The sequence below is a fragment of the Bombyx mandarina genome, chromosome 01, assembly GCF_030267445.1.
Source record: "Bombyx mandarina strain Sakado chromosome 01, ASM3026744v2".
Lineage (NCBI taxonomy): Eukaryota > Metazoa > Arthropoda > Insecta > Lepidoptera > Bombycidae > Bombyx > Bombyx mandarina.
In genome coordinates, this window is record NC_143208.1 from 2721498 (window position 1) to 2745791 (window position 24294).

General features: G+C 36.3%; 1 protein-coding gene across 3 annotated transcripts in view; it reads right to left on the reverse strand.

The window, feature by feature from the left end:
* acj6 (abnormal chemosensory protein 6) overlaps positions 1–8362 on the reverse strand; it is a 97066-nt gene extending 88704 nt beyond the window's left edge. For 2 of the 3 annotated variants that reach the window (XM_028179328.2, XM_028179320.2), the window contains exon 1: positions 7948–8357. In XM_028179328.2, the coding sequence (XP_028035129.1) occupies positions 7948–8070 (123 nt within the window). In that variant the 5' untranslated portion in view covers positions 8071–8357. Of the gene's footprint in view, positions 1–7947 lie in introns of all 3 variants that reach the window. The other variant, XM_028179309.2, reaches the window with a different exon arrangement.
* Positions 8363–24294: the final 15932 nt, after the last annotated feature.

Sequence of the window (24294 nt, forward strand, 5' to 3'; positions counted from 1 at the left end):
TAACATCAATAAAAAAAAAACAAAATCATAAATATATGCATGCCTAATGCAGAAATTAACAAAAATCGTGTGACGTAGTTGTGCAAATGAAAAACCGAATTTTAAATAAGGAATCCTTTGAATAGTTTCGAAGAGAACCTTGTTTACGTTCAAAACGTATTCAATACGTTCGTTTTTATTGTCATTCTTTCTACACTGCTGACACTACATAAGCCGGACGACAATGGTCGACCAGTCGGCCCGACTGCTAAATCGAAGACGGTCCAGAGTAACGTTCTGTAACCCTCTCGCACTCGCAGTTTCGGCAATACACCTATCGCTGCAACGTTTCGCGGGCTCATGAATAAAATAAGATAACGCCGAGTTAAGCTAGCCGTCTCTGTTTGCCTAACGACATTCGGCACCGGAATAAGCGGGACGACGTTTTCTGTCAGTTGATCGCAATACAAAAACTGGACCCATAATTTCGGAGGTTGTTTGTTTAGGTTTTGAAATTCTATACGATTGTTAAATGCATTTTTTTTTTGTAACTGACTGATCGAGTTATATGAGAAATATGAAACACGAAAATATAATTCGTGTGATTTACTTAAATATACATTTTATTTGTTCGTTTATTATTTACTAGTTTTCCAGTAGCGATTTCGTCCGCATTGTTAGAATTTTATAACGCGTAGTCGGAGATCCGTGTTCAACCGTGGGATGAAAGGCTAAATCATTCCCAACGATCCAAACTATTTCTATAATTAATTTCATAATATCGGTTGCGAGGCTTAGGCGCGAAAACAGACAATTCGATTCCTTTCCATATTATTGTATCGCTTTTGTTCTAATTCAGCTCCACGGGACTAGAGACTTCACTTTGCTTAAGATATCTGGTATTCGGGATCATGGACTTGGTATGCATGCTTTCATTATATTAACACGAAAGGAAATCCTTCATATTATAACCTATCTGCGTAACTATTCTTAGGTTACATGATTATTGAGGAATCATAGCCGCTAATCATAGACGCAAGGCAGCGTCTTTTCTTATTCTCAGCAAGTTTCAAGCACGAACGAAAGAGATTAAAAGAAGCATAGTCTATCCTTTGTTTGTTTTGCGTCTCCGAACCGTGTTTAAAGCTGATTGACAGTGAAAAAGATAAAATAAACTCAGCTCCTGATTTATTAATAATAGGGTAAACGTTCCATTACGATCCAGAGTACGAATTTTTATTAAACATAAACTGGTCGTTCACCTAATATTTGCAAACGAAGTGGTAATGGATGTGTTAGTGCCTTATATTTTCAAGTACACCAATAAAATGTATTTACTAATATTTAAGATAAAAACCATTAACAAACGATGTCAGAAGATAGCAGATCTATCTACCTAGTTGCGAAACAGTAATGCGATTTGAAGCTTAGAGTATGATTTGTTCACCTGATTTATTCAATAGAGGTTGCGACCTCTGGTCTAAAGGTGGCGGTGATATTCTAGTTATGTTGTCTATGGCCACCAATGAGCACTTGACTCAAGATGTTCTCAAGTAAGTACTTTGAAACGTTTATGGGATTAATATAAAAAAGCAACCCTATGCTCTAATTAATTCGCCGACGTCCACTCTTAGCCGATTAACCTCAATAATAAATTATAGAAATGTCCTGCACCGCCTATAGATGAATGCCTTGATGATAAAAGTCTTCTGTCTTGATGGCCCAGAGAGGAGATAGCCTGTGGAAGATCTCTTAGCAGTGGCAATCATATTTTTTTATTTTATTGCTTAGGTCGGTGGACGAGCTCAAAGCCCACCTGGCGTTAAGTGGTTACTGGAGGACATAGACATCTACAGCGTAAATGCCGCCACCCATCTTGAGATATGAGTTAAAATATCTCAGAATAGTTACAACGGCTGCCCAACCCTTCAAACCCAAATTATATTACTGCTTCACGGCAGAAATAGGCGGGATGGTGGTACCTACCCGAGTAGACTCACAAGAAGTCCTATCACCAGTAAAAAAACCGTTAGTCAGACCACGTATTTGATTAAGCGTCATGTGATCTCTGAAGGATTAGGAAGGTTATTCTATAGCCTTGGTTTTTTATTATAGGATAACGAGGATACGGTCTACCTGATCTTGAATGGTTACGCCGGCTCATGAATGTTAAGTATGCTAGAGAAACAATCAAGCGACAACCACTGAGCTATTCTCAAGGTTTATTAAAGAACACGTTTTTATTGTTTTAACATTATCATGAAGATACAGAAAACGAATAACACGTGATGTTTTTATATTTTTTGTTACTTAAAAATTAAAGCTTCAATGTACTAAATGTTCATGTTAATAAAACGAAAATTATAGAAACTAAAACGGTTAAAGTAAAAGAAACACCGAAAGGAGAAACAGAAGAAGTTGACGTCAGGCAAGGGAGCCGTTTTGAAACTCGTGCCAAATCCTGATGCGGCATGTTAAGAGGAGATGCTGCTTCAACCCCACTTAATCTGGGATAAGGACAAAAAAAAATCTTTTATCACTAACTGTGTTCATTTACAATATTAAATAATATTTACTATCAATCACGCCACGTTAACTGATCCCGTGATAAGTTCGTAAAGAACTTGTGTTACAGGTACCAGATAACGGATATAAATGTAAGATTTTTATTATACACATACATATATTTAATATACATCCATAACCCTGGAAAAGACATTTATATTTATCATACAAATATCTTCCCTTGGCGGGATTCGAACCCGCGACCCCCTTGTGTAGTGACCATGTCACTTACCACTACACCAGACGGCCGTTAAACAAGAAGACGAACGGGAACGTGTCGTAACGCTCTACAAGAATCAGAAAGGATAGCTCACTTACAAAGTCGTCCAGCTTATACTAAAAACTACTGGAAGCAGACCGTAAATGAGTCTTCAAACAACAGATGAACTCTAATTCAGTGGCTTCGTTGAGATTTTAAATAGAAAATTACGGAATCTCATAGTATCTCACAGCAATCCTTAATTCTAATTCTGTTGTCGCTTTGAGGTTACGTTTCTAAATCTACCATATAAATAATAGTTTCAGCCAATTCATAAACTGCACACTGCCAACTCGGCTACACTTGCGTCCTGTTATAAAATGTATGAAGCCCCAACTACATGTTTTGTATCGTAAACCAGTTCATAGAATCACCTTATGATTTATTCCGGAAACAAATGAATTGATACGTCCACTAGAGGCGAGCGGATACAATCTAAAATTAAAAACGATCCTTCAACCAATATTTTCGTGAAACATTAATGATTTCGATTTTAAATCTATATCAATTTTTATATTTTTTCGCGGTAACCGAAGCGCGTGACGTCACTTGTGGCTGTTATCGGCGTGGATTAATCTGTGATCGATGGTATCGATTCGTCGTATTTTTTGACCCCAAATGACGTCACAGACCATGACGAGTTGTCATGATGTTTAACCAAGTTAGCGCGTCCATTTTTAAAATGAAGTACTACCCTGTTCCTTAATACTACGTATGCATCATTAGGTTTTATGTTTAAATGCCCTACTACGATTATAATACATTTCAGTATAAACGTATTGTGAAGTTCAGTTTGTTTCATATTCATCATATCAAATTTTCATATTTAATAATATGAAATTTTGTGCTTGCGAAACAAAGTTATCGTTCAATTAAGCATAGCTTCGAATTTGTTCATGAACAATGACGTTACACGTTATGACGTCATATACTTTATATCGCGCATAATTCACGCGGCACGACCATTTAATACGGCTCAACGTTTTAAAGTAAATTATTTTTGCAACACACAACGACAGTTGTAGATTTTTTATATGTTTTCGGGTGTTCGTCGTTTGAATCTATTTCCACTATACGACACGACACGGCACGACTATTTATTTTGTTCTAATCAAGTCTTAGTTTAAGAGCAATTTCGATCACCATTATATTTATTTTTGGAATCAATTTATAGACGAACTGAAGACCATGTAAGCTTGGACGATCATTTCACCACGACGGACATTAATTGGCACTAAAATCAATTATTAATTCTGTCAATAAAAGAGCTGAAATGAAGGCAGGATTGTTTTTTCTTTTTCATGTCCTTGAGTATCTCCTGTAAATAAAAAAGCATTAATACTGTAGTGAATCCGAAACAAAGATTCGTTCGTAGTACGTACAAAAACAATGTGACAGTGAAATTGTATTTTTTATTTAAATTAAGTCCTTTTTCGCTAAAACAAAACTGGCTACTTAACATTGTGTTTTTTTTTTTAACTAGCTGACTCGGCAGACTTCATCGTGCCTCAATCGATAAATAAAAGACCTAAGCTTTTGTATAAAATAAACTTAAAACAAACAAAAGGAATCCGTCCAACGGGGGACACATCAAAGGAAAAACAAAATTGTTATTTTTATTTAATTCCGAGCATTTTCATATTTATCTACAAATTAAACCTTCTCTGGTCTTCCACAAATAATTTAAGACCAAAATTAGCCAAATCGGTCCACACATTCTCGAGTTTTAGCGAGACTAACGAACAGCAATTCATTTAAAGTCACGATCCAATCGTGCTGGACAATGGCTGTTCGATACTTTAGACTGGAACGTGTGACTGTTTCGAGGAAGTGTACCATAAGCCAGGGTGGTGGAACCTATCCGTGTGCCCTTGGCTTATTCCCTAACACAAGTAACAACTCATATTTACAGTTAATTTCGACAACGATTCACTTCGGCTTTATCACACCGGTTTTCAAATTATTAACATTAATCTCCTATTTAAAACAACAAAATCCGTCTAGTTATTTAAGTTTTAAAGAACTAATAAACTCTAAATAAGTCTGTTAATTTCCCATCTTCTTATGTATTTTCTTATGTATGTATTTAGTATTTCAATTATTGTTACTTTATCGAACAGACAGTGTGTTTCTAATGTAACGCAAAAATCGGAATTTAACAGTCACCAATTTTTTTTAAATCAATTACTATATGCATTTAGACAAGTCGTTTCTCTATTTTTAGAGGCCCCTTTTAATGTTTTGTATTATTTAACAGATCATTATTTTCGTGGTCTAATAAAAAAAAATACGTATATAAACATACATATCAAGATTTTAATATAAATCAACCTAAACTAAATTTACTATAATCTTATTCACCACTAATTAGTACACGCTTGAAATTTAATATCCGATTTAACCTCCATATATTTTTAATTAGGACGCCGCTATCTAATTTGAAGAAAAACTAATTACTATTGTTTGAAGATTAAAATTATAAGGCAAAGTAAAGTAAAACGCTACGTGAAATTCAAAATTTACTTTTCTAACAAGTGTATATAATGGTTTTATTTTTATATCGTACCACAATGGCCTTTCAGAATGATCTAAAAGCAAAAGGAAAGTTCAAAAAACACTATGTTTATTTTTCTGAAATTACTGAGCAAAGTCGTAGCGGTTAATTTAGAATTACCGGTTGCAGTCGTAGCGGGTCTCGCAGTTTCCGCTACGCCGTCGGTCTCAGTGCGAAAAACGATAATTCCGATGTGAAAATTGACCCTTGTAGAAATTATACGTTCGTTTGAATTCGTTTACGATCGATATTTGATTACTGTATTCGTTTATTGCGTATATCCAAAGTGCTGTTATACATTTATGCACTATCGCTGGACCCTCATTACTGTTATTTCAAACACACGGCAATGAATATCGAAATGAAAATTAACTTACGCGAAAAAAACAAAGATTGTTTGTATTTAATATTTTTTAAGGAGACAAACAAGTTTATTTAAATGCTGCCGTCGCTCACGTCACTAACAACACAAAATGATCAATGAAATGTTGAACGTGAGCTCTCGTGAACATACTTCACGTTAGACCTCATCGCGATGGGTTAAGAGCGTAAAATATGTTTTAAGTAAGCCTATGCTTTAGATACCAGCTGACAAAACTTACAAACGAAAATTGAATTTAATTGAAATTCACTTTGAAACCCTTTACAATATTTTTACTATTAGAAAAATTACTTCATTCTTGATGATCATTTTATTAATTGTGTAGTGTAGTGAATAGCATGCGTGTATGGCAGGACTCATGGTAGTCCTGAAATCGCCGACGGCCGTCGGCATTTTATCGGCTTCTCCGCTTTCAACCTCATATTTTAATATACTACGCGTACCTCGTTATTTTGAACAAATATAAATACAATTTGAATTAGAACCTGTTTTTTTTTCCTTAAAGTTTATTCGGTAATCACAAATTAATTCTATAATCTCATTTAAACTCACAATTAGTGTACCTAAACAAGTATATAAGCAACGATTAATGTAAAGTAATTTATCGTTTTAATTGTAAATTTTATCTGAGAAGGATTTTCTAATTTATTGGTTATATTATAAAATCGTAGGTTAAGTGAGTAAGTTAGTAGTAAATTAAAAGTAAATGGATTCTAAATAATATTATATTTTAGCAATCCCTTGACATATATCTTTTTGAAACCAATTTTGAAGTGATATTCAAATATTAGGCGCCATTCATAATTTAAAAAAAAAAAGTATATTGCTGTGTACAACTTCGAGCACTATATTTTCTTCTAAAAAATTAACAAACAATATTGTGAATTGTTATTCAGTGGAAGTTTTTACGTTTTTCTATTTCACATAAATAAATGCAAATGAAGTTAGGTTGATTCTACAATTGATTATGCAAACTAAAATAGCATGATATATATATATATATTTTGTGAAATAATTATTCAAACATTATATTTAATTGATATTCCATTTTGTGTCTTTAAAGTATAAAGATATTATTATATTGGTGACATGTATTTACTACTTACTAGAGGTCCCGCAGTAGTCGAAATTCGACTATAATTAATTGGAATTGTAAGTTTGTACACTATTATGATTGTATTTTCAACGCCAAGATTACACTATAAAAAAATATTAATAACGACAAACAATATTTAATCTATTCTCAATTTGACAACAGACGTCAAGAACAAAAGTTTGACAATAAATAGTACCTATGCATGCGTGTGTGCGTCAAATACATGGTATGTAGTGTGTGTAATGTTTTCTTTATTGATTTAATGTATCCTTTATGCATTATTTAAAAAAAATATTAGCATTGTGCATGCTTCTTCTCTATATTCTCTATAAGTGTGGAAAATTTCATACTCCTCCGTCCGCGCAATTTTCGTAAAAAGGTATACAAAGTTTTTGCTTCACGTATTAATATATAGATTTTAATTGACACGAACGAGATGTGGAAATATCATTTTTTTTTTAAATTATTCATTCATATTGCTCATATTGACATTGACAAATATTGAGTTATCCTCGATAGGATTAAACCGAACCAAAATTGTTACTATTTTACAGAATAATTTGTTTACTTGTATAGGGTACCTAAATAATTCTTATGAAGAAATGCACTAAAACCATAGTGCGTCGCAGCCATAAGGCCCAGTTCAAAATCGAATAAAACCGAGGTTTTTTTTTAAGTTTTTTTTTTATTGCCCTTTTAGACAGACGAGCATACAGCCCACCTAGTTACGTTAATCAGTTGATTTAAAAATATATAAAATGATATATTGACATTGAGTTTGTACGTATTACGAACTATACGACCTCGACGCACGGGAAACCGAGCTGAAAAGAAAACAAAACATCCCCCCATGGAGCTCCATGTAAATAAACTCGCGATAGCATTGGCTAGCTGTCAAATAATATATATAAGTTTATATCAATATATAATATTATAGTATATAAGTCGCGTAGCAAACACAAACACGAAGATGGCTCCAGTTAAGACTTGAAGTTCTCCTGAAAATGTTTGTTTCTGTTGTCGGTGTGTTGTTTGTTTGTTGTTGTTTTGCACGCGGGAACGTACCGTGGGTGATGACAGTGTGTCGGAAGGCAACAGTGGTCGGTACTCACCGATGGATTAGGCACGCACCGGCGCGGGTCGGAGCTCCGGTACGTGGGGCTGTACCGTCCCGGAAAACAGCCGGGCGGAGCCATCAGACCCCCGCCGGACTTCATCTTATCCGGCGAGTACATGGCACATGACCCCCAAGGGTCGTCCTCCAACTTCAACACCTTGGAGGGGGAGTGGTACTGGCGGTCGAAAATCTTGGCGACTTGTCTCGTACTTTCGGGTATGAAAACGCGACGCGCCTCGGCGGCCGCAGTGTTCGCCGGGTGATGACCGACTGAAGGCAGCGCGGCGTGACGTCACGGGCCACGCCCTCGCCCCTCCAATGCCCTCGAGTGCTCGTCCTCCTCGAGCACCCCTGCCGCCTGCCCCTCCCTTCTCGTCTCACGCATGTTTACGTCGTCGCCGGCGGCTCTGCGAATTACTGAATTATTTAATTAGTCCATTCAGTTTCGCTGCTCTTACCTTTTCACGCTCTCTACTTGGAAAAGGTTGACGGATGGCCCGCGCTACAATTGCCACTCGCTAATTAAGACTGAATCGATAATTTTACAACTGTATACTCGTATATATATATATATATATAAATACTCACGAGATACGGCGGCACGTCTTGTCGTCTTCGCGAGGGGGATCAGATGTAACTTGTTACTTATCACAAGGGTTAGCCTATGATTGACGTTAATCAGAGAGCTTGATGATTATTCAAATTACCATTATTTTCCGTGTATTATACTGCCTTTGTTTACATCGTGCAATATGTATTATGTGTTTATATGAAAAATTGTCAACGCTCTTACATTTACATGAGAAATTACTTAGGCGCTTTTAAGGGTTGCCAATTTCAAAAAAAAATACCTTTAGTTTAGCTTATTATTTTACCATATATGTATTAAAGGCCTAAGTATCTTGTAATATCTAAATGATAACGATAATATCTTAATGATGGTACATTTAATGAATTGTCTATTTATTTTAGTAACAAATTATAAAACACATGTAACAACATATCTTCCATGTTATTAGTAGGTTGAGGCAGTGTAATTATTTAATTTTTATTGCATTATTTATAGCATTGTGTACAAACTCAGCACATTTGTTTTGTTTAGTCGTGCGAACATACATGGCTAATGTTGCAAGCAAGATTTTGAGTGTTATGTTTTTGTATCTTTCTAGCATGTAGTGTATATTGTGTGCCTAATAAATTAATATAAAATACTTATCACATTTACAAGTAAGAAAATATGAGGCGGATATAAGAAAGCGGGACTGATTAAATATTCAAATATAATTAGTGTATTTATTTAAAATCCGATTCATTTGAAACATGAAACAGTTATTTTTGGCGTTTCATGAAATATTTTTTTGTTGTTTATTATTAATGCTAAGAACGAGAAGTTAAACGTGTTCGGTCATCGTTCTCGTCGAACCCGTCGCTCGTGACCAGGGGTTCGACGAGTAAATTAACCCACAGACACAGCCTACTGAGTTTCTCGCCGGATCTTCTCAGTGGGTCGCGTTTCCGATCCGGTGGTAGATTCTGCGAAGCGCGGCTCTTGTTAGAGTTCATGTCAGCAACGTCGTCAGGTTCGAGCCCCATGAGCTCACTAGTTAAAATTACGCCGAAATAGCCTCTCAAGGCTTATCAGCTTAGGTAGGGGAAAAAAAAGACACGTGTAACTTACTCCTACATATAGCGTGGGTAACTAATCATTATAGTATACAAATATATTTTACTGTGTAACTTTAAATAATTTCAAAAAAGAAAATCAAGGCCACCACTGTTTTTGCCTTTGACATTACCAATTGAAACACACGGCGAGGCTCGATAAAATTACAGATGCCCATTGCAAACACGCGACTTAACGCGATCAATGTTCTATTTGAATCCAATTTTATTCAAAACAAAAACACTGATTATATGTTGTTGATACAGATTGATTTCTAAATTGAATATAGTAATTATTCACTGCTAAGCATTTTAATGTTACATGCACTACGCAGCTGAATCATCCACCGGAAGAAGGATTTGTGTGGGATCCCACTTTCATCTTTACATTAGTGCTTCCCATTGTTTTATCCTTTAGACCATAACGACTTTAACTGAGCATTCTGAGGAATAATTTCGGTTTTATATACCTACTTTTTATTTCTTTTTATATACTTTTTACAACTACTTTCTTATATATAAATAGCTGCAAGCTATGATTTTAGTTAATGTAACGCGCGAGGTTTTTTTTTTGTTTTACTTCTTTGAAGATTTACGTTCAATATCAGATAACAGATAAATAGCAGATTTATTAAGTGTCAAAGCTTAATTTAAAATAAAACGCCTTCACAAGTAACATTTAACTGAGTTAATGCAATAATAACCTCTTTTCTGTATGTACTTTACACATAATAAAAACACTCAAACAGTTAGTAGGTATACGCGTGTAACGGTATTTACAATAAATAATTAATTAAATTCCGAAATCCGAAAATTGAGTAAAAATATTTCGTCATGCGATCTTTTTGTTTAGTCTAGTGACTAAAATCTTATACTTCATGTACGAAATTCTCACGAGACTATAGTTAAATTAATTTAAAGATACATTGTCTGCTATGTAATCGATGCTCCGGCATTTTATTTTTGAAGTCGTCGTGGCCTAAAGTATAAGACGTCCGGTGCATTCGTATGTAGCGACACACCGGTGTTCGAATCCCGCAGGCGGATACCATTTTTTCTAATGAAATACGTACTTAACAAATGTTCACGTTTGACTTCCACGGTGAAGGAATAACATCGTGTAATAAAAATCAAACCCGCAAAATTATAATTTGCATAATCACTGGTGGTATGACCTCTTGTGAGTCCGCACGGGTGGGTGCCGCCACCCCGCCTATTTCTGCCGTGAAGCGGTAATGCGTTTCGGTTTGAAGGGTGGGGTAACCGTTGTAACTATACTGAGACCTTAGAACTTATATCTCAAGGTGGGTGGCGCATTTACATTGTAAATGTCTATGGGCTCCAGTAACCACTTAAAACCAGGTGGGCTGTGAGCTCGTCCACCCATCTAAGCAATAAAAAAAAATCCGTCATTTTATTATTCACATTTTTTTATTGCTTACGTGTGAACGAGTTTGCGACCCACCTGGTGTTAGGTAGTTACCGGATCCCATCAACAGCGTAAATGCCGCCACCCACCTTGAGACATGGTTTCTAAGTCTCAGTTCTATAGTACAAGGGCTGATTCGCCCGTCAAACAGAAACGCGTTACTGGTTCACTTCAGAAATAGTCAGGGTAGTGGAACTTACCCGTGCAGGCTCACAAGACGATCTGCCACTACTAATTACACTTTTTTTTATACTGGCCTTGATTCATTCACCGCGAAAATAATTCGTGAATTATTATTAAGTATGTATTTCATTAATCCGCCGGATGCAAGCAGCGCAGGACCTATCTTTGTAGCGAAGCTTGGGGGACGCCTACGATCAACAGTGGGCATCTGTGGGTTAGTAGAATAGGAAAAAGGAATTTCATTTTAAAAAAATTGTACCTGTCTGCGGGATTCGAACTCCGGCAGAGTCGCATCGCTCGATAAGAATGCACCGGACGTCTTATCTCGTAAGCCATGACGACTTTACATTCGACGAATAATAGAATCACTTTTTAATATGTCTGATAGTTTAAGTGGATATTGAGAACCGCTTATTCGAAATACATTTGTCTGACACCCGTCTCAGATTGCGACTCAATCAGCTAATGTGTTTCTGAACATAGAAGCTAGTAGTACCTATACAAACTGGAACTCAACGCATCACACGTCAGAGAAATACGTTCCTAGCCTAAGCCATTATAGCCATGCTGCTTCAGTTCACAGTAAATACTTTTCGACGATTTGCTACCAGAAGTTTCTTGGTTACTTTGGTCATATTGCTCGATGGCCACCAGACAACCTTGAAAGATTGATTGTGGTGGGCAAGGTAGAAAGGAAAAGATCCGCCGGCCGGCCACCATACCGTTGGTCGGATCTGATAACTGCGCTCACTGGACTCTCTGTTGCGAACGCCCTGAGAGAAGCCGAAAACCGAAGCAAATGGAAGCTGAGGGTACAAAGAGCCACGAAGGGCTTTCAAGGACACGACCTTCAGCAATGAATTATTCGACTAAGAAGAAGAAGAAGAAGACTTTTCAGACGAGTCTTTCGCGCAAAAGACCTCATTTAATAAAACTAAACAAAAAATACGTTACATTATTCTAATAAAACAATATTAATACTATTGTTGTTGTTTTTTAGTCCTAGTTGATGTCAACGAGCAAGCGTAAATTATAATCAAATAATACTATTATTACAAAATAATCTATAAAGTGAATGTTTGTGTACGTCCGTTATTTCCACTGTCTAATGTCAAACTGACTTTTTGACTGTCAAATTGACGTGTGTGATAGATGGCGCGCCAGTAATTTGAGCTACTATATCTATTTAAAAACAATTAAAAAAATATATTATTAATTTTATAATTGACTAGCTGTACTCACCCGCTTCGCTGGGCATTTAAAATTAACATTATTATTTATTGTCATTACTATTAGGGAGTCCAACACTCATATAAATATTATCCTATCCATTAAGTACATGTATTTTCTACATGGATATAAAGTTTCAAGTCAATCGGGTGCAAGATTCAGTAGTTATAACGAAACATCCGTAAAAACCACTGTAGACTTATAATTTATATTGGTATAGATAACGAGATATGTTTCAATATTCTGAAAGTCATACCTCAGATGTACGTCAGTGAAGTTTCCTTACAAGGGCTTATTGCAGACACAACCGACTGATTTTCTTGCCTGATCTTCTCTGTGGATTGCGATTCTGTGGCGGGGATAGATTCAGCGAAACATTACTCTTACTCCCAGACTGAGCTTGGAGAATGGAACAACCTTAAAAATATAAATTCACATTGAGACAATTAAAACACATTGAAATCGATATAAGAATATTTAAAATCACCTAAAGTCGTATTTTCTAAAAAATTTTCTTATAAATTCACCGATCGTTGAAATAAAGGTTTTTTCAAATATCCCGTATTGTAATAACTGTTAATTGCTGTAAGGAAAACACCACTTAACCTACTTTACCCTGAAGTACGACAATAAACAAAACGACCATAATTTGGTATTTCATTTACTAGTAATAAAAGCGCTTTTTTTTCTTTTCATTACGTAAACTGTCACGCTCAGAGCTTTTGACAGTCTACGGCGAAAGTCACCTAGACGACAACAAACAACTACCCTAAAATAAACGAAAAAGAGGAGTTAGCGGTATTAACACATTCACTGGGTCAAGTGCTATGAACGAACTAGCCGCTTGTGCGTATGGTGGTAGGACCTCTTGTGAGTCCGCGCGGCTGGGTACACCGCCCTGCCTATTTCTGCCGTGAAGCAGTAATGCGTTTCGGTTTGAAGGGTGGGGCAGCCGTTGTAACTATACTTGAGAGATTAGAACTTATATCTCAAGGTGGGTGGCGCATTTACGTTGTGGATGTCTATGGGCTCCAGTAACCACTTAACATAATATATATTGGTGAAAACGCCTTACTTATTATGCTTTTATCAACTTATGGAATGGCATTGCTGTTGGTTTGACAAAACGTCTCCGGGAAAATATTCAGCTGTATACTTTTACGTTAGAATTTAGATAATACGCGAATTTAACGTGACCAGATATTATCTGTTAAAGCTTAATATCTTCAATATAAAGTAAACTATCACATATCGAATGATTATTTATTACACGTAAAAGAGATGTTTAATAAAAATTTGGTGAAGAGCGAATAACACGCAAAATGTCTATTTAAAAAATATTTATTTAACTTGGAACATGATACAAGATATTTTGGAGGCAATGTTGAAGTTACGTATATTAATTTCAATTTTTTTATGTCTATCAATGATGATAGACAGTAAGATGTAACTATATTTATTTCATTTTACTTGCATGATTTCAAGCCGAAATTCGGTTTTCTATTTTGAAAAGCACTTGATTTTTATTTGATGAAATCCGGCTCGCTCACTATCGCCAAGTAATGTCTGGAAAACACTAATACGATAAAAAAGAGTGGTGTAACATTCTTGATGCTAGTATAAACCACAAACCACTCTCAAAGTGCGAACAACAACTGTAACTTAATCGGGAAACGCGGATAAAAACAAATAAAGCAATGTATGACTAAAAGATGATTTATTCAGAGTCCATATTAGCATTCTTATTCCTAATATCCCACGAGATGCTCGGACCAAATACGATCTTCTCTGAACATCAACTTCCACAATGCCCATCATGAAGCTAAGGATCGCAGCTGATGGAGGGAAATCGTACGGGAGAAACTGATGCAGAGGGGGAGTCACGACCCTCAGTAATGAGGAAAACGACCCGAGGTTGCGGAGGATTCCTAATATGGCAACTTAATCAAGAAGCTGTTTCTTTCTTTACTCACTCCACAGATCTTTGTTGCACCGTATTTTCGGATTGAATGTTTTTTTATCGTAACGGCTCAAGAATGCATTCGTATTTCCAGGTTGACCAGTGTGCTTAATGCGAGTTTCTTAACGTTCTCGATAGCGTAAAAGTTAACCCAATTTTGTATGCAGTTGGAACAGCGCCCCTAGCGGCAAACGTACACAAACGATTCCATTCCATACAAATATGGGCTAACTTTTACGCTATCGAGAACGTTAAAAAACTCGCACTAAGCACACAGTAGTCTATTTCTACCACACACGTCGTCAGCGTTTCTGCCCGTTGCAGCAACGACAACGCCGAGTTTTCTTCTCGTCAGGTCGAAAATTCAAATGAGATGAAGTTAAAATCGGTGTGAAAGATAAATTGACGGTCCAAAGGCATCGGTATACGATACGGCGCGAGTAATTAGCAGCGATCATGGTCGGGAACGCGCCCCGTAATTACGCGCTCGGCTGGCAGATGGCGCGAGTTTTAATTTTTCGATTTCGGACCCGCGTACATTATGCATGACGCTTTTATCGCTCGCTGTGGTTCCTTCGGGACCTGCACGGAGACGGACTAGGTTAGAAGCGTGAGCGAGTAACGTTTTGTTAAATGATAAACGGATAAGGATTGATGTTGTTTTTCTTCGGTTTTCGCGTGTCGTAAAAAATAATTAAAACTGCTTTTTCGATTTAACCTCGTTTTTATTATTGTCATTATAATGATTTTTACCGACATTTCGAAATTTTTACAGTTTCGTACTCACGGACTATTTTTGTAAGAAAAAAAGACTATTCTATAAGTCTAGAAATAATTTTCGAAACTTCGGTAATACATAATAATATAACGACAAGAAGAATGCGAGATTAAATCGTAAAAGTGGTTTTTCTCGTGATGCTTCTGTTTTGATTCCGCTTATTGTCAATATACGATGAGCATACAGTCCAACTGATGGTAAGTGGTCACCGCCGTTCTTCGGCGTTAGAGCTGCTAAAGTTATGATTATCGAAAAAAAATCAGCATAATTCGATTATTTTTGAACAGAACCTAACCCTAAGAATATCGTGATACCAACTGTTCCGTTTCATGGAACTGACCCTAGTGCTAGCTCAAACAAAACACGAATGTTGGTATAATTGAAAGCATATTTAGAAAAAAAAAACTTTTCATTAGGTCATTTATCTATAATTGATTTTGAATACCTGCCAGATTTGATGATACAATTTTAATATACAATGTAGCACAAAAAATCAGTCGCTCCCATAAACTTCATCGCGTGCATGAGCATCTAAAATTTGCATTGCTTTTTTATTATATCGATTTAATGACAAGGGCTGCCACGGAAACAGCCTCAAAATAAATTACTTAATTTTACATAGAAATATCTAGATAGAATTTTGAGCAACGAAGATAAAATTACTTTAAACTTTACCCTTTAAAAAAACGGTCAAACAGTATTAAGCTCATGAATAAAATTAGGTTTTTATCTGCCGTTTGCATCAGAGCGCCACGAGTATTTAATTGCTCATAAAAAGTCTCGCAGAAACTTGTTTAGTGAACCGAAAGTTGACCTCTACTTAGACTACGGCTTTAATTTTTTTGGTAAGCGAACTAACTAAAGTTTAATCTGGCAAAACACTCAGAACGTACCGTTTGTTTCGTTGTTAAAAACCTAATGTATTGTTTAATGTATAAATTGCACTGATGGCTATTTCGCCATAATGCGCAAAAAGTTGGTATCCATTATGCGTAGAGTAGGGGGATGAACCTTCTTGAGGGTAATAGCAGAAAGGCCGGATGGACCGACCTTGGGCAACATGTAGAACATGCAACTTGATGAAGTTGCTAGGGACGGATTTGATTTATTTGATTTAAGAATTTTTTTATATCATATTAATAAGTTATTTGTTATATCAACACACTATGAGTCTATGATGTTTCGAAAATAAAAGATTCTATTTATTTACTTTTTTATATAAAAATATTCTCTTCTAACTTAGACCGCACAACAGTCGCGTACCCTTTTTAGGGCCCGCGTATAGCTACGGAACCACGGTCGGTCGACAATGCGCTCATCTTTGCCAGAGAATGCATTAAACTCCGAATCACAGGCGCAATCATTCGGACAACTCTCCATAGAGATACCCGCTGAACCCATTAAGGGATAAACGCAGTTGCTTTTGTGATGCGTATTCATTACATTTTTTTTTTATTCATACACGTAAAATTATCATTTTAATAATAATGGATGATAGGGGACGTATCGAGCGCTGTGTTGATTTAATAAATGTGTACTCTAATGGTAGGTGGTAGGACCTCTTGTGAGTCCGCACGGGTAGGTACCACCACGCCGTCTATTTCTGCCGTGAAGCTGTAATGCGTTTCGATTTGAAGGGTGGAGCAGCCGTTGTAACTATACTGAGACCTTAAAATTCTTATCTCAAGGTGGGTTGCTCAACATTTACGTTGTAGACGTCTATGGGCTCCAGTAACCACTTAACACCAGGTGGGCTATGAGCTCGTCCACCTAACTAAGCAATAAAAACCAAACAAACAACTCACATCTAAAAGGCAAAACAGTCAGAAAAAAATCAAATAAGTCTTCGTCGTTTGCTCATTAAAAACGTGGGAATCGAAGCCACGATCCTAGGTCAAGTAGTCAGTGGCGTTAACATCTCTGCCGAGATAGTCTGACGTATAACATAATATTGAGACTTCAAATTCATGTCTTGAGGCACGTGGTAGAGATAACGCTGTGTAATGATGAACTGTCAGCTCATTTCCACTTTACGAAATAATCAAGTAATCTTTGACACAATTTGGAAACAACCAAATTTATAAAGATTATTTGTATATTTTTATTTTTATTTTTTATTGCTTAGTTGTGTGGACGAGCTCACAGCCCACCTGGTGTTAAGTGGTTACTGGAGTCCATAGACATCTACAACGTAAATGCGCCACCCACCTTGAGAATAAGTTCTAAGGTCTCAAGTAAAGTTACAACGGCTGTAAAGTAAAGTTACTATTATATAGCTGTATGTTAGGATCTAGTGTTGATATACAATCGATACTTCAACTTTATATCTCGATACGGGTGATGTCACACATTTTAAGGTTCTTTTTTTAGGATTAAAGGATTATTGGTGGCTCGGAAGTTGTCCGGAGGCCTTTCCAGTTTCAGAACAGATGGGCGAGCAAAGGCTCAGCCAGAAGGGGTGGAATTTGCTAACAACAGCCCGAGCGCCTCCGAAGGAGACCTAACTACTCAAGAGCAGCTGCTTCGCGAAAATTCTAAGGTTCTCGGAGTACGTTAAGCGCTATTTAAATAAAAATGTGATAAATGGCTTATGGACACCCAGTTTGAACGAAGCTCCTTTTTCCGTATCCTTTTTTTGTGTTTGTCTTAAGTAATCATTAAATAAAAGATAAAGAGTAAATATAAACTAATTAAACGAATCATAAAATATGAATGAATACGTATATAACAAATATATGTAATTTTTCAATGTCTTATAGATATACTAGCCGTACTCGCCCGCTTTGCTGGGCATTTAAAATTAACATTATTATTTATTGTCATGATTATTAGGGTAGTCCAACACTCATATAAATATTAGCCTATCCATTAAGTACATGTATTTTCTACATGAATACCAAGTTTCAAGTCAATCGGATGCATGGTTAAGTAGTTATAACGGAACATCCGTAAACACCACTGTAGATTTATGTATTAGTATAAATAAAATGATGCAATTATTGCATACTAGAGGTCCCGCAGTAGTCCAAATTCGACTATAATTAATTGGAATTGTAAGCTTGAGCACTATTATGATTGTATTTTATGAAATTTGTGATTATAGAAGTCTATAATCACAAATTTCGCCAAGACTACACTATAAAAATATTAACAAAGACAAACAATATTTAATCTCAATTTTGACAACAGACGTCAAGAACAAAAGTTTGACAATAAATAGTATGCATGCGTGTGTGCGTCAAATACATGGTATGTAGTGTGTGTAATGTTTTCTTTATTGATTTAATGTATCTTTTATGCATTATTTAAAAAAAATATTAGCATTGTGCACTTCTTCTCTATATTCTCTATAAGTGTGGAAAATTTCATACTCCTCCGTCCGCGCAATTTTCGTTCAAAGTTTTTGCTCACGTATTAATATATAGATAAAATGATGCAATTATTGCATATTCTCAAATTTGACGACAAGCTGGATCTATAGTAAAAAGTTTCAGTTTGGTTTCGGAAATGTCTGAAAAATCATTTCAATAATACTCATATGTCGATTTATGGTGTCGTTTTTCATTGTTACACTTCTTTGTTCAGTCTTGGCTTCTTTACCCGCAAACAAAACTTGCGATAAGGAACATCGTTACGAAAATAAGTGAGTCTGTTAGTCTTCCGTGGAACACAGATTGTCTACGCGAGACACTGTGGCTTTATTGCTTCTATAATAAAACCAATTGAATTCTTGCTACTTGATTGAATTACAATTTACAATGCTTTTGTTTTGATTGCACGTCGATGAATGTAATGAATGTGACCTTTCTCGAAAAGGAAGGATCTTGTGCCAATAATGATTATTGTGAGGTATCTTAAGAATGTTGTTGAATGCTGTCAGCGCGCGGTGCCGGTAGTAGTAAATGTTCTGGTATGACGTTTTGGCTAGCTTGCTGTGCTAAACGAGTCAGGCGCCGCGACACAGATATTGACTTGAATTCGCGCCCCAAATTACTTCACTCCTCTGAAACGAAAAGATGAAACAATGGTTTGTTTTACAAAAATGTAGTGTATTTAAATCATGAAATACGGCGCTCGCGTCCTCGAACATCAAATTACTCACAATTAATCTTATTAACAACAACAGACCGTGTTGGTTTTTAGACAAATACCAAATAAGTTTGACATCTTTTCAACTGGATAAGTTCACAGCTAATCTCGCTTATAAACGAGAGACAGACCTTCGTAAAATTCGTCAAACGTGGAATTCAAATGAAAAGTGCTAAAAGAATTTAACAAAAACATTTTACAGAAATAAAATACGGAACAGTATAGTAAATGTTCCGAGCGCCAGGAAGACAATAGGCGGGCGTGGAGGCGGATTGCTGCTTCCGCCGGATGTGGTTCGGCCCCCGCCGCCCGCCGCCGGAAGGTACCGACTATACCTATACAACATCAACAAAAAAGAAAAACTTGAATAAATACTAATAAAAGTTAAAAAAAATATTTACTCAATTCCTTGCTTTAAATTGCTTTAAATTTGGCAACAATAACAATTTCATAATCCAACAACTACAAGCTTTTCTGAATATTTAATATTAGATTCATTGGTCTCTAGATGAAAAATGATGTAGACTATTATAATAGGTACAAAAAAAACGTTCATACATCATGATGTTCTAGCCCTACAGACCAGCCTTATATGCTGTAACCACACCTCTTATTAGATGCGAACACGATTATACACGTTCCGGACAATCAGGACTCACTTGTTATACTCGTACCTATTGCAATAATTAATTATGCACTTTCAATTAAGATTGATCACTCATACGATTAATTAATAATATTTGTTATAATAACTGCTTTAAATATTATGTAACTGATGTATTATTATGTAACTGATATACGCGTGCATCGCTACAATGCAGTATTGGTGTTGTATCAATATCACTTCATAACATAATGCATTTTTACGATTTTTAACCTTTTTTTCTGTTACCTTTGAACCTTTGTTACCTTTTTTGTTGCCTATTCTGAATATTATTTTGGATTTAAACAATTTAAATTAATTACAAAAAGATTCATTTTTTAATAAAAACAGAAAAACATTTCGAATTATTCTGCGGACCGTACTTCGCGTATAGAAGCACGGGGCGGCTCCCAGAACCACGCCAACGTGAAAACTCGTTATCCGCGCAGCCCCAATTAAAATCATAATTAACGCGATATTAAAACCAAGCGCTAATCTCAATTACATAGACGCTCTTATTTGTGTTTACGTCATGTACTACATAAATTCTCAGAGATTTCGTTTTAAAAAAACTACATAAGGCGCGGTGCGTTTTCAGTGATCTTTTTTGCTCTGTACCAACCGACTTTGGGATGACGGTATTTCCCGAGCGCTATGACATGTCCTACTTCAAACAAGGCTTGTGGAGAGTATTAAACGGTAGGTAGCGGCTTGGCTCTGCCCCTGGCATTGCTGACGTCCAGGGGCGACGGTAACCACTCACCATTAAGTGGGCCGTATGCTCGACGGCCTACAAAACAAAAACAGTCTGCCGCTAGCTACCTTTCAATAAGTTTTCAATAGTACTCACTATGAACATACTAATTAATCTCCTTTGAAGGCGCTAGGGCAGCTGCTACCAAATCTCACCCCTCCTGGCTGAGCCTGTATTCTCCCACCTGTCCTGGTGAAACTGGAAAAGCCTCTGGGCCACCAGTAATCCATCATACATAAAAAAAACTAATTAATATATTTACTACAATCTTTAGAGATACTACGCATTATATATAAAGACATGGGACATTGGGCAAGTGATTCGGAACGTCTTATTCATCTGATTATCATTTTGAAGTCCATGGATTGATTGCAGATTCTATACTGATTTATTTTGTATTTCTCATCTGATCTTGAAGTCAAAACAGAACTTTTTAGGATTTATTTAAATAGAGCTTAAGAAGTAACCTCAGCTAATATTTTTATATTAAACGTAATGAGTTACATTCACATAACCCATTAAACTAAATGTGATTACATAATTTAAATTTACCATGCAATACAACCTTTGGTTATTAGAAGTGGCCTTAACAGACAATTTACTACTAATTTTAAAATCACTAGGTTTCTATGGCCTATCTATATTTAAAAAATATGAATCAGAAGACCCTATTTACAAATAGTATTCACTTTTTATTTTTAGTTATTTTCTTGGTAGACGAGCATACGGCCCATCTGAGGGTAACTAGTCCCCCCTGTTCCCTGCCTACTGTCAAGGATTCTCCGCAAGCCTCGTTTGAAGAAGAACGTGTCATAACGCTTGAGAAAGTCGGACGAGACGTGGCAGAAAAAATCTCTGGAAACATCTTTCACAGGATGGCTATAAGATCGCGGTAGGCAGCGGCTTGGCTCTGCCCTTGGCATTGCTGAAGTCCATGGGCGACGGTAACCACTCACCATCAGGTGGGCCGTATGCTCGTCTGCCTACAAAGGCAATAAAAGTAAAAAAAAAAAAAAAAAAAGTAAAATAGGATGTATCTAGAACACTATGATATTTGCTTCTTCACAGAGGATTGAACGTCTATCCTTCTCGGTAGAATGTGTCTCTTACGGTCTAGCCGCTGCCTACTGTCAAGGATTCTCCGCAAGCCTCGTTTGTAGAAGAACGTATCATAACGCTTGGAAAAAGCGGACGAAGTGCGGCAAAAAAGAAAAATCTCTGGAAACATCTTTCACAGGATGGCTATAAGATAGTAAAATACGATGTTTCTAGAACACTATGACATTTGCTTCTTCACACAGAATCGAACGTCTATCCTTGTCGGTAGAATGTGTCTCTTACACTGCCGTTGGACCGTGGGCGATCGGAATTCCCGAATGTGCGTGTCAGGTGTCATTAGATGTCAGTCGACAAGATTTGCGTGCCGATTTAAAGTTTAACTTAAAAATAATATCTTCATAATAAAACATAATTAGTATCACCTAGTCCCTAGCTTCTTTTTCTCTGATTACTATTAATATTATAATATTGTACACATCCAAAACATTATAAGTGTTCATAAAATGGTGTGTTCGACTTCTTTATTTTGAGTACAAATTTCCTGATAATAATAGAGAGTAGATAACAAACCACAACCTCATGTTTCAATGCGCATGGTAATATTTGTATTATGATATCTATGAACTCGGATAACGACAGAAGAGTTTCAAGTTTATCAAAATAAAATTTTAAAAAAACTAACAAAAATAATGAAAGAATATATACAGTGCTCTGTAATAAATACCCACGATTTGAGTTGAGAGTTTTGGCGTTTTCCCGTACCTACATCCGGTCCGGCACGTGCTGGGTACGCATGCCGACACCGCAGAAGGACGGAAGTATTCTATTTTAATGCGCATTCCATTAAATATAAATAATATTATGACAGTAAATTTTCCGGTGTTTTTGTATTGTTCACCGAGTTAGAAATTTCTTTTCAAAAAACGTTGCTGTATTTTTTTTCTAACTCTAAATACTAGTACTATTTCTAGATCATTCGTCTGCGGTAAGAGAATTTTTTTAGATATTTTTATTAATTAAAACAACTAACTAACCGGTATAATGGAGAATTTTTATTCTAGAATTAGGTAAGTAATGCACTTCCTAACTTGATTTTCAACCGCCTCCTAGTAGAAAGAAAGAAGCAAATTAAAAATAATAATAATTTCTTAGCAAAAAGTAAAACTGAAGCATCAATTACGCGGTAAAGAATTATTATTGTTACCTAGTTAAAAGTGAAAACAAGTCTATATTATATTTAGCTACATTCGAAGCTGGCCTTTAATAAATTACTTCATGTTTAATTACTTAGGTAGAAGATAAAAATGGTCCAAATTTTCATTCATCTTGAAATTCGCGAGCGCCATTTTCTTTTTAGCACCCATTTCGCGCGTAATTTGAATTAGCATAACCTCAAAAATATAGAATAGGTAGCTATAAAAAGTATCACAACAATTCTTTAGTGCTACTTTTAATCAGGCACAATCCATTGCTTAAGCAATTCAAAATTTCACCCTCACCGCGCTAAAACAACATCGAATAACGATTGAAAATCGATTTCGACGGCATCGGTATCCTACAATCCGTATCGATGCGTGTCGCTGTCAAATTAAAACGGTCGCCATTACTGCAATTATATTTTTATCTTGCGGGTGTAGCATGTCTCAATTTGTATGATTGCCGGGCGCGTGCCGGACACGGGACGGGCACGGTTCGGCGCACCGCACCAACTTTTATTGAATTACGTCGTGTAATTTATGTTTGAGTGTCGGTATTGATGTTTATATAGAACTTCGATTATAGATTTGTTTTTGAGCAATAAGATTTTTGTGAAATTGTCTATATATTGATTAAAAATTGTTGTCTACAAATCGCAGCGCTGCAGTCACGACGGGTTAGGTACATCGTAAATATTTTATTGTTTGTTGGTTTTTTCAGTAATTTCTTCAAAATTCTATAACAAATTTCAAAATCAAAATCAAAGGCAAAATAGCTTCAGCAGGTTGAGCTTGAATATGTAACAAACAGAGTTACTTTCGTATATTATTGTTATTTTCTTCTTATTGGATCCTCCTGATCCACTCTCAGTGCTTTTAGGCACTCCAAGAACCGGTTCTTGAACTCTTCGATGAGAGCTGTTACCACAACCCTGCTTATTTCTGCCTTGAAGCAGTAATGGTTTCGGTTTGAAGGGTGGGGCAGCCGCTGTAACTATACTGAGACCTTAGAACTCTCATCTCAAGATGGGTGGCGGTATTTACGTTGTAGATGTCTATGGGCTTCGGTAACCGCTTAGCACCAGGTGGGCCGTGAGTTCGTCCAACAATCTAAGCAATAAAAATAAAACGCGAGTCGACGTGCGAACTAACTCATAGACAAAAGCCACTGCGTTTCTCGTCGGATCTTCTCAGTGTGTCGCGATTCCGATCCGGTGGTAGATTCATCAGAACGCTGCTCTTGCTATACCTAGTATTAGCCAGTAACAGTTTAAAAGTGAATTTCAAAAAATGAAACGAATCCATCTAGGCTGTACCAGTTTTCCAAATTGAGCACTGTCTACCTGTAAGAGCTACGTG